At 41.8% G+C, this 11,669-nt stretch overlaps 1 protein-coding gene across 1 annotated transcript in view; it reads left to right on the forward strand.

Moving 5' to 3' along the window:
• Window positions 1-7,567: 7,567 nt before the first annotated feature.
• The window catches only part of LOC122539867 (membrane primary amine oxidase-like), a 27,610-nt gene continuing 23,508 nt past the window's right edge, over window positions 7,568-11,669 (forward strand). Inside the window, exon 1 of the mRNA XM_043675000.1 lies at window positions 7,568-9,203. Coding sequence (XP_043530935.1) covers window positions 7,634-9,203 — 1,570 coding nt within the window. The 5' untranslated portion in view covers window positions 7,568-7,633. The remainder of the gene's footprint in view (window positions 9,204-11,669) is intronic.

Consider the following 11,669-nt stretch of genomic DNA (forward strand, 5'->3'; position numbering starts at 1 on the left):
TTCAGTCTATTTCTGCAGAGAAACCTTTCAATTTTATACAGTGCCTCTTGATGCTTTTAATCTGGGTTCAGCAATCCGTATTAGGACACAACACCAATCTATCAGCACTTGTTCTTTTTGATCAAGGAGCGTCAAAATTGTGGTAAAGGTTTTAGCATTTTCTTTGGCAATCCATGTGTATCATATAAACCTCATGAGACTTCACAATAAAAAAAAAGTCCTTCTTTCAAATGTATATTTTCATTATTTGACAAGTTTGTCCAGACATTTTATCTGCAAAAGTACTGATAGGTTCCAGTTCCTCAGCACACTTCCTTCATTATTTCTGGTTTCCGCAATTTTATTCTGCTCTGTGGTTTACTTCCACGGTCAATGCAAGGTACAGTGACAGGTAAGGCATCCTGAATGGAACAACTGAAACCAAAAAAAAATGCTGCTTAACAGTATAACATAAACAGTCCAACCTCCTTGTCTCTTAAAGAGCTTACAGGATCATCAATGACAGTAATGGTGCCAGGTTGATCAGGATCATGAAACCATATGTCTTTGAATATCTTGCTGACAACAACCACAGAAGCTTCTCTCCCAGGACCTGCAGGAAGGAATACCTAGCTAATAACGAGCACAGCTTTGATATGCAGCTGCGAGGTTAAGCCATAACTGTGATAAACAACTAACTTTGATACACTTATAAATTCACATTCAATAATTCCAAATACCATATGTTCTTAGTGGGTGTATGGTGTTTCTAGATGTGTAATTGAGATTTTTAAGTGACACACTTAATGCTGTGTTAGTCATATTGATGTGATGAGGGAGGAAGAAGAAATTACCTAACTGTCATGATAAAAGTATCATAGACGGCCTTTTCATTTTTCTCAGCCTGGAAATGGTTTGGGAGAGCTTGTTTCCTCCTTACCTGGAATTAGTGTTAGTTCCATGTACTCCTGCTGTTCCTTTCCCAATGGCATTATATTAAGAGATACAGCAAGCAACCTGACACTGCAGCATAGCCATTGACATTTTCATATGATAAAAACATTCCTTCAGGCTACCTAACTTCTTTACCATCTGATTGTCTTTCGAGGAGACATTGATTTCCCTGAAAACAAAAAATGCTGGCAATCACAGCAGGTAAGACAGCATCCATGCAGAGAGAGCAAGCTAACTTTTTGAGTCTAGATACTTTGAAGTCTGATGAAGAGTCATCTAGCTTGTTCTCTTTCCATTGATGCTGCCTGGCCAGTTATGATTTCCACATTGTTTGTTTTTCAGTAACGATTCCATCATCTACAGTAATTTGCTCTGACACGGATATCCCTTTGTTATGTTAGTAGTTAAGCTCAGATACTACGAGTGAATCACTGGTCAGGGCAGAGGTCTAACTCTTCATTAAGTTTTAACTGTAACAAGTAATGGAATGGATGTGACTGCATCTGAATCAGTAAATGACCCCTGTATGTCTTGCATTCACTGTTGCTGATGTCAAACAAAATATGGACTAGGTGAAAGTGAGGACTGCAGATGCTGGAGATTAGAGTCAAGAATGTAGTGCTGGAAAAGCACAGCAGGTCAGGCAGCATCCAAGGAGCAGGAAAATCAATGTTTCAGGCAAAAGCCCTGGAGATTTGGATGCAATCAGTGGCTTTCCTGTTCACATCGGAGCAGTCCTCTGGAAGTTGCTTGGAGAGTAACAGAAATCCCATTCATCACTCAGTGTGGGTTATGCATTTGTGTTCAGCTGATCAGAGCACCTCCCAGAAGGGATATTGTTTGTTGATGCTAGATCAGTTTGTTTTGATTCTGAGATGGGTCATTTTGTTAAGCTATTAATAGATATGGACCAAAGGCAAGTGTATGGAAGTTAGGCCATAGATCAGTCAGATCTCATTGAAGGATGGAACAGTTTCGAGGAGCTGAATGGCCTATTCTGTTCTATGTCTTACATTCCTAAATTCCATTAAAACTTGAGAATAATGCATGCTTTCAACTCACCTAATGCAGCTCCATTTTGAGATATACATGACCAGTAAGTTCATACCAAGTAACAATTTTTTTTATATATTGGGGGTTTCCCTCTGAGCTGCCACTGGCTGGAGGTGAATTTACATTGATCAGTGTTGTTTATGTGTCGCTTACAGATGACACATAAGTTAGGTGCAGTCGCAATGATTAGTGCAAAATATCACAGGGAGCCAGTAAATCCTTGTTTATGTGTGGCTGCACACCTCAGGTGACTGTTTGCAAATTGTTTCTGTTTTTGGAAATAGCATCCAATGTTTCAGATCTAACCAAAAATATTGCCATGTGATTTCAGGAAAGGACATGGGGAAAACACAAAAACTGGCAATGCTGACATTCATCATACATCTTTCTGTTTTAAAATAGTGTCCTAAAATTGAAACCTGTATTAATTTGCCTTGCGATTCAATAAAGAGGCACAACATTCTCCAGCCATTGGAGTTCAATTCATTCCAAAGGAGGCTGATAGAATCCAGATCTGTTTAAAAAGGGGGCGGCACGGTGGCTCAGTGGTTAGCACTGCTGCCTCACAGTGCCAGAGACCCGGGTTCAATTCCTGCCTGAGGTGACTGTCTGTGTGGAGTTTGCACATTCTCCCCGTGTCTGCGTGGGTTTCCTCCGGGTGCTCTGGTTTCCTCCCACAGTCCAAAACATGTGCAGGTTAGGTGAATTGGCCACACTAAATAGCCTGTAGTGTTAGGTGAAGGGGTAAATGTAGGGGAATGGGCCTGGGTGGGTTGTGCTTCGGCGGGTTGGTGTGGACTTGTTGGGCCGAAGGACCTGTAAGTAATCTAATCTAATCTAATGTGAGGATGAAGTCTCAGGTTTGGCAGCTTCATGACTTATAGTGCTGTGTGGTGCCTGGGCTGTTGGCTGGAATTGAGGTCCATCTGCAGGCAGGACCAAGACGGTGACAGACCAGACATTTATTGTGGGCACTCAAAGCTGATAGGGTGATGGAGCTGCTATCTATTTGGTTGGGAATACAGCAGGTAACCTTATTTCTCCTGACTACAGTTGGTGTGGAGTCAGGAGAAATAATGCTGTGTTGTGGGCATTCCTGGGACTGATGTCCCTTAGATCAGTCTGCACTGGATCCCATTGTCCCAGGGCAAAAAGAAAGGACGCCTACCAGGCACCAGGCCAGTTCTTTTTATTTGTACATAACCTAATGCCTCTTGTTTCTCTTTAGTCACCTGGTGGGAGATGTATTTCCAGCTGGAACTGCACAACTTGCCATTACGAGTCGGGCTTCAGTCTTAATCGTAGACCTTGAACTTAAAATCATTCTGATGGTTAACATCTGGTGTAAAATTACTCCAACAGATAGATTTACCAGAGAGAAGCCAAGTAAACTTGGCAAGCAAACTATCAAGTAGTGCCAGAACAAATGAGGCCCTGGGAGAAATGAGATCCTGGGCCCTTTCTTTCCTGCCCTCTTTAACTTTTGTGTAAACTATTCACTTCTAAATATTATGACATTATATCCATGCCAGTTATGTTCATTTAGACTTTTTCCTCATTAACAATCTGCACCCCAAACTTTTATTAATCCCTTGGTCCATGGGACAGTAAAATTAGTTGTCTATCATCTTCATACTCACTTTGTACAGGTGCAAGTAGCCATTCCAATGTCAACTGAAGAGTGATTAACTGGACCATATAAAGAAGCTCCAGTTTGATTATAAGTGGTTTCATTTTTTTATAATTTGAGGAATTAAGCTCAGTGAAACATTTACAGGAAAGTATTTTCATATGCAACACTCCCACAGAAAGTAGAATTAATTCAAGATGGCCAATTACCATTACTATTTTCAACCATCTGCAAAGTTATGAAAGGGATTGTCAACAGTGTTTCCAACTGCTACAATCAACATTTTCTCTGTAATAACCTGCTCATTGATGCTCTATTTGGGTCTGCCAGGGCCACTCTAAAGCACAGGAATCATTTCATCATCAGATCCTTTGCACTATAAATGTCCACATTTTAAATTTCCTGGTTACTGTGCAGGTAATGTAACTGAAGTATTTAAGTCAATGGCTTCTCATTGGCTTCATCTAAATGCATGTAGACAAACCAGACAACCTGACAGTACTCAGAGCTCAAAATAAAATTAAAACGCCCCATTTAACACACACAATATAGAATTACAAATCATGCATAACACAATACATGATTCTGTTCACTTCAGAATCCACGTTTCAATTATTAATAACATGACAAGCATTCGTAACAATAACTTGGTATTGAAGGAGTTCAGATACCTGAGGGTTGTAGGGCGAAAGGAGCTTTAGGAAAGGTTGAAGCCCTGGAGGAATTGGAGAACAAGGATCAATATTTTAAAACTGAGGTGTATTTAAAGTGGCAGCCAATATAAGTCAGGGACTCCCTGCTATCATGGAAGTTGTCACAAAAATATGTTTTGCTTCTTCAGCTACATTCAACTTTCTATTTGTTTGTTAACTCTTTACAGAGAATAGTCATCCTCCTGCTCCTACTGCCCAGATTGTTATGATCCCAGCTGATGGTACTACTGGACAAATCAGATTCCAGAATGAAATGTGGCACTCTAGTTCATGTTTACTTTTTTAATATGGTGGTCAATCATTCAAACAGTCACGTGAGACTGCAAAGTTTCTTTTAACGACAGATGTTTATTACGTAAAACTTGACAACAGAATAAAACTAATTTCAAACCCAGCTCTCTAGATAAAGTAAACAGCTCAGGACAATATCTTGAAACAAACAGCAAATCCAAGTTTTAAACCTATTTCCTAACCACATCGACCTGCAGAGATTTACGTTGATATAACTTGAATCTCTATATCAGATATTTAAGTCCTATGTGATTGATTCTCACAGTTACTTTCATGTAAGCTGCGAAGTCTTCTTAGATGAATACTATCAAAACAGAGAGGTTAAACCTTTCCAACTTCTAACAATCTGCAGACCTCTAACCAAATTAAACTTTTGGCGCAGAGGCTCAGTGGTTAGCACTGCTGCCTCCCAGTGCCAGAGACCCGGGTTCAATTCCTCCCTGGGGCAACTGTCCGTGCAGAGTTTGCACATTCTCCCTGTGTCTGCCCGGGTTTCCTTCGGGTGCTCCGGTTTCCTCCCACTATCCAAAGATGTGCTGATCAGGTGAATTGGCCATGTAAAATTGCCCGTAGTGTTAGATGCATTAGTCAGGGGTGAATGTCGGGGAATGGGTCTGGCTGGGTTGCTCTTCGGAGGGTCGGAGTGGACTTGTTGGGCTGAAGAGCCTATTTCCACACTGTAGGGAATCTAATCTAATCTACTGAGGTAACTGTATTTCTCTGCAATGTCTTGAAATCCTGTAAAGGGGAGAAACTGTATTTTCTTCTGATCCTGACCAATTCTTCTCAGAACTGCCCCATAGTTTTCAATCTCTAAATCTTCCAAACTAAGATAAAGGCCTTGATGATTCTGAAATGAAAACAAGTTAATTTCTTCCAATCTATGTAATGAAACACCAGTGTAATGGACCTTTTTCTAATGATACCACAAAGGTCTATAACCATTTGCAAAACAAAAGAACTGATCATCGGCTTCAGGAAGAAAGGACGCGGCCACACCTCTATCTATATCAATGGAACTGAGGTCGAGAGCACCAACATCCTCGGAGTGATGATAACCAGTAATTTGTTCTGGTCCTCCCACATACATATGATGGTCAAAATGGCACAACAATGTCTCTTCTTCCCCAGCTAAGGAAATTTGGCATGTCCATAAGAACCCTTGCCAACTTTTACAGATGCACCATAAAAATCATTCTATCTGGGTGTGTTACGGCTTGGTACGACAACTGCTCTGCCCAGGACCATGAGAAATTGCAGAAAGTTATAAGCACAGCCCAGACCATCACGCAAGCCAACCTCCCATCCACAGACTCGATCTACACTGCGGAAAGGCAACCAGCATCAAAGAACCCTCCCACCCCGTTACACTCTCATCCAACCTCTTCCATCAGTCAGAAAAAAGAACAGCTTCATCCCTGCTGTTATGATACTGATGAATGGACCTCTCTAATTTCAAATGCTTTGCTCTGTCTAAATACCCTATCATCCATTTGTCCTTGTATGTTATGATCTGGATGCAAAACAAAACTTTTCACTGTATTTAGGTACATGTGACAATAAATCCAAGCTGACCAATGTTGAATTATGTCACTGTTCTAGAAGGAACCAGTCCAGTGGTGAGAAGTGATGTAGGCACCAAAGATCAATAAGTAGAATCAGTCTGGGTAGAAATAAGAAAGAAAAGAAGTCCCTGGTCGGAATAATCCACAGGACCCCAAACAGTAGTTCCATAGTGAAACACAGTGCAAATCAGGAAATGCGGGGGGTTTGTAAGAAAAATACCATAACATCATGGGTGGTTTTAATATGCGTATTGACTGGATTAATCCCCCATGACTAGGGCATAGACCTTATATATGGAGTTCTAGAAGATATTCAGTGAGATTTTAAATATGAGACTGTTAACAACTATGAGCATGTGAGACTAGAGGCAAATGTTAGTTTAAACAGAGAATTGGTTAAATAGTATTGTCCAGTTTCTCCTTAAAACAATTTAGACAACTGCGACTAGAATGTCATGAATGAATTTGTCCTGGTGCCCCATAATACAAAAGTTGTCAAATTAACACGAATACAAAATGACACCAATAGAAAACAGTCCCAACTTTATTAAGAACAAAGTTACAACAACCTTTAACAGAAAATATACTATACCTAATCCTATTTGGTGCATGGTGGAGCCTACTCCTGCCCCGAGTTCTGATGTTCTGACCTCTTGTTCTACATAAAAACCTTCGCAAAAGAAGCAACATCCGTATTCGACTATTTTGAAACTCAAACTTCAAAAATGATAGGATTATATTTGATAAATAATGCCCCTTTCAATGCAACATGAACAAGTCAAGTTTCATCAGAGCCAGCGACAAAACGATAGTTGTTCTCACAGATGGGATTTTGTACATTGTCCAATAGAATTGCTGGTTCAAAAACTAACATTTCGCTGAGCAAATAAAGGTCACTGCAGAACTCTACGCACAAAAACTGATTTCAATACTGTAAAATTGAATTAAATTGAATTTATTGTCACGTGTACCAATGCACAATGAAAAGCTTTGTCGTGCAAGCAATACAGGCAGATCACATAGTTAAGTAGCATAGATAGATAAATAATAGATAAACAGCGACAAAAACAAAAACACAGGTACAGGCGAATGTTAAGGGTTTGTGAGTCCACTCAGTATTCTAACAACAGTAGTGTGGAAACTGTAGGGTAGAAATTTCCTAATTAAGACGATCCCCTGAAAGATCTAGTTGATTGCTAACAGTAGTGCAAAGTTTGATTGAACCTAATGCCAAAGGACCCTTGGGGTTATCCTGTAGATTTGCATCTCACAGACTGATGGTCAGTAAACAGTTAAACTCTCAAGATTTCACAGAAGGATATGGAATTAAAATCCTGCGGCGTCATATTGCTTGGAACCAATCAGCAATATTTTCCCTTCAGCTGTAAAACATCTGGATGTTGTTACTCCTGAGCTAAACAGGGGAAAAGCTGTTTCCCTGGTTCGCCATGAATTTGAAGATTTTGTTCGCTATTTTGGCGGTGGCTCTGGTCGCAATTATAGCCCTGAATTGGATCTTAATAGTGGGCTTTGCAAAATCGGCAACTTGTGAGTACACCAAGTTTATAGATGTGCTGGAGGAGATGCATGGGGAGTCGTTTCAGAGTCTGGTATTTCAAGATCTGGACAGTGAGGAGCTAACCAGCGTGGTGCAGTACCTGAGGCAGAAGATTACAGTGAAGCTGGTGAACTGCAGTGAAGCCCTTCCATCAGACAATTACATCTACATGATCGAACTGCACCTCCCCCCGAAAAGTGAGGTCTTAAAATTTTTGGACAAGCAAGAACCCCAGCCGAGGAGAGAAGCCAGAGCGGTGGTGGTATTTGGAGCTCAGAGTGAGCCTAATATCACGGAGTATGTGGTGGGACCCCTTCCTTATCCAACCTACCACAAAGACATTTCTTCCCAGAAATACCAGAACCTGAGTTTTCATGCCAGACCTGTGACAGGCTTCGAATATAAAACCATCATTTCAAGAATGGGATTGGAAAAGGCCTCTCGGGTTATTCGGGAAAGTTTTGGCTTAGACTGGGAAACGCTGATCTACATGGACTCTGCTCCTCGCGGTTTCAAAGCAGGGGACCGGGAAACCTGGTTCCCATTCTTGAGAAACATGAGCGGCCTCTTTATGCACCCAGTGGGCTTTGAGGTGCTCATAGACCACAGCAGCACCAATCCCTCCCAGTGGAAGGTGAAGCAGGTCTTTTACAATGGCCAGTACTTTGACAGCATTGAGGAATTGGTTGCTCAGTATGACCGCGGCACCGTGAGGAAAATCCGTCTGCACCGAGATCAATCCGATTCGGACTATGCCTCGCTGAAACCCCACGTCCAACATAAATCTGTCTCCCCTTTGCAATATGAGCCCCAGGGCCGCCGTTACAATGTACTCTACAACCATGTGAGATACTTCAATTGGCAATTTGCTTTCCGCCACAGCACTGTCAATGGGCTGCAGTTGTTCAATATCCAATTCAGGGAGGAAAGAATCGCCTATGAATTGAGTGTAGAGGAGCTCAACTCTGTGTATGGAGGTGACTCGCCCTCCTTAATGAGGACCAAGTTTCTCGACGTCAATTATGGAATTGGCAAATCTGTCAATGAACTGGTGAGAGGGGTGGACTGTCCGTACGGTGCAACCTTTGTAGACACTGTTCACTTCTCAGAGAGTGAGAACCCAAGGCGGGTCAAGAACTCCATCTGTATCTTTGAACAGAATAAACAATTGCCCCTCAGGCGGCACTATTTCAGCTGGAACACACCTCCCTCTTACGGGGGAGTGGCCGACTGTGTGCTGATCATAAGGTCAACCTCCACCGTGGCCAACTATGATTATATCTTCGATTACATATTCCACCACAACGGTGTGATTGAGACCAAGGTCCATCCCTCAGGATATGCACTGACCACATTTCTTTATGAGGGCGGTCTTCTGTACGGAGCAAAACTTGAAGAGAACGTTTTGGGGAATATTCACACTCATTTCTTGCATTTCAAGGTGGATCTGGATGTAGCAGGTAGGTCACAAATTCTGTGTCTCACAATCTTTATTCTCCACAACCACCTGATGAAGGAGCAGTGCTCCAAAAGCTAGTGCTTCCAAGTAAACCTGTTGCACCATCACCTGGTGTTGTGTGATTTTTAACGAAGATCACAAAGTAACTGAAAGCAACAAATGCTGGAGATCACAGCGGCTCAGGCAGCATCCATGGAAAATGAACAAGCTGGGGGATTATGAGCAAGCTTGGGGATTTTTAGTTGCCAGAATCTGCAGTAATTTGCTCCTATCAAGGTTATACAGTAACCTCCATTCAGTTCTGAGGAGGGGATCACTTGGCCTGAAACATTAACCCTTGACTTCTCTGCACATACTGCCAAACCTGCTGAGCTTTTCCAACAATTTTGTTACAAAGTAACTTTAGAAGTTTAAGAACCGTTTTAACATGTTTGATATTTACAGTTCTCTGAAGACTGTGGCAAGGATCTTATTGTTTGGAGATATCTCTGACATGCATCTGGGCCGCCAGGAACTGAAAGTCCTCAGTTGCTTTTTTTTATAAAAAATGGTGCTTCAGTATCAAGTTCCTTTTCCCAGCATGGTAGTGGCCAGTCAGGAGCTGAACCTTGCAGCCATCACTTTAACAATCATTCCTTATATTCTGTTTTTTTTAACGAATGCCCATGTGCAGTCCAGCCTATTGTTCTCCTCTTCCTCAGTATATCCTTTTCTTTAAATATCAAAGGTGAAAATTTCCTCCAAATAAAATCACGGACCATTCAATAAAATTTATCCTCTGGATCTAGGTTTGCTGGCCGATCTGGAAGGTTCAGATGTTTCGTCACGATACTAGCCCTCGAATGGTGACAAAATGTCTGAAAATGAACCTTCCAGCTCAGCGAGCAAACCTACACAGCAGAGGTGGGCACTGCAGTTGCTGGAGATTGGAATCAAGATTAGAGTGATGCTGGAAAAGCACAGCGGTTCAGGCAGCATCCGAGGAGCAGGGAAGTCGACGTTTCGGGCAAAAGCCTTCCTGCTTCTCGGATGCTGCCTGACCTGCTATGCTTTTCCAGCACCACTCTAATGTTGACTGACCAAACCTACATCCAGAGCCACAACCAAGCTGTTATCACCTTCCAGGGGCCAAACACTCCTCCTCTATGTAATAGAATATTCACATTCAGAAATGTGGCTCACCGTGTGATTTTCTTAATATCTCGGGAGGCTAAAGGAAGATGAGGTGACTACTTTGTGGCCCTTGTATTCAGCCAGTAACATGATCCCCAGAATCTAGTTACCTAATCTTTTGTACTTCATCCCATTATCACTGACTTCTCTGTGCTCAATCTCAGTTCAGCATAAGCCTCCACCAGATGCACCTAATTCATTGATTAGGCACTTCAGACCATAAGATCATGAATGGGAATAGGAGTAGGCTATGTAGCCCTCAAACCTGCTCCATGCCCATAATCCAACATTCTTCACAGCCACATTCCTGTCACCTCCATGTGACCCTTTATTCCCCAACTGACCAAGAATTTATCTATCTCTGCCTTGAAAGTACAACCTTCCAGTCTCAACATTGATTTCAAAATGTGCAATCATAACCTCTGTCCCCATTTCTCTGTTTTGTGTTGTCATTTCTTGTTGTTTTTGGACAAAAGCACTTGGTAATTATGGTGTCTACTTTCCCACTTTGAAACCTCTCTAGATTCATCATTTGTGTTTTTACTTCTCTCATACCTTCTACTTTTGGCTTAGTTATTATTGCTTTTGTCATTTTAATCTATCCTGTCTTTCACCCTGATAGAAACCTTCCCTTATGTTGTTCTTCCTCTCTCATTTCCCTTCCTCAGTACTTGCATCAGAAACATTTTCTGCCCGCTGTGAAACAATAATTCTATAAGCCTCTCCACAGATGTTTCCAAACATGTTGAGTATTTTTAGCCTTTTCTAATTTTGATTTACAATCTGGTTTCAGATCATATAATTATCCTCTGGCATTTCTGCACTGCAGTACCCATTGGTCATGTAAATACTGTATAATAAGTGAGGAAAAAGGCACGCGGGTGCTGCTGTGACCTTTTTAAATATGACAAGATTACTAAAGATTGCGGAAGATTATGGAGAGTTAGTGTGTTTCAATCCTAGCCATTTGCTTTATTTTTGTTTTTGGAAGTATTCTAGATCTTGAGCACTGTCCAGTTAACGCCTTTCAACTTCAGGCAGAGAAAGCTAGATTCCCAAGACACCATGGGCGGCACAGTGGCACAGTGGTTAGCATTGCTGCCTCACAGCGTCAGAGTCCTGGGTTCAATTCCCGCCTTAGGCAACTCTCTGTGTAGAGTTTGCACATTCTCCCCGTGGGTTTCCTCCAGGTGCTCCGGTTTCCTCCCACAATCCAAAAATGTGCAGGATAGGTGAACTGGCCATGTTAAATTGCCCGTAGTGTTAGGTGAAGGGGTAAATGTAGGGGAATGGG

This window comes from Chiloscyllium plagiosum, chromosome 33 (genome assembly GCF_004010195.1).
Source record: "Chiloscyllium plagiosum isolate BGI_BamShark_2017 chromosome 33, ASM401019v2, whole genome shotgun sequence".
Lineage (NCBI taxonomy): Eukaryota > Metazoa > Chordata > Chondrichthyes > Orectolobiformes > Hemiscylliidae > Chiloscyllium > Chiloscyllium plagiosum.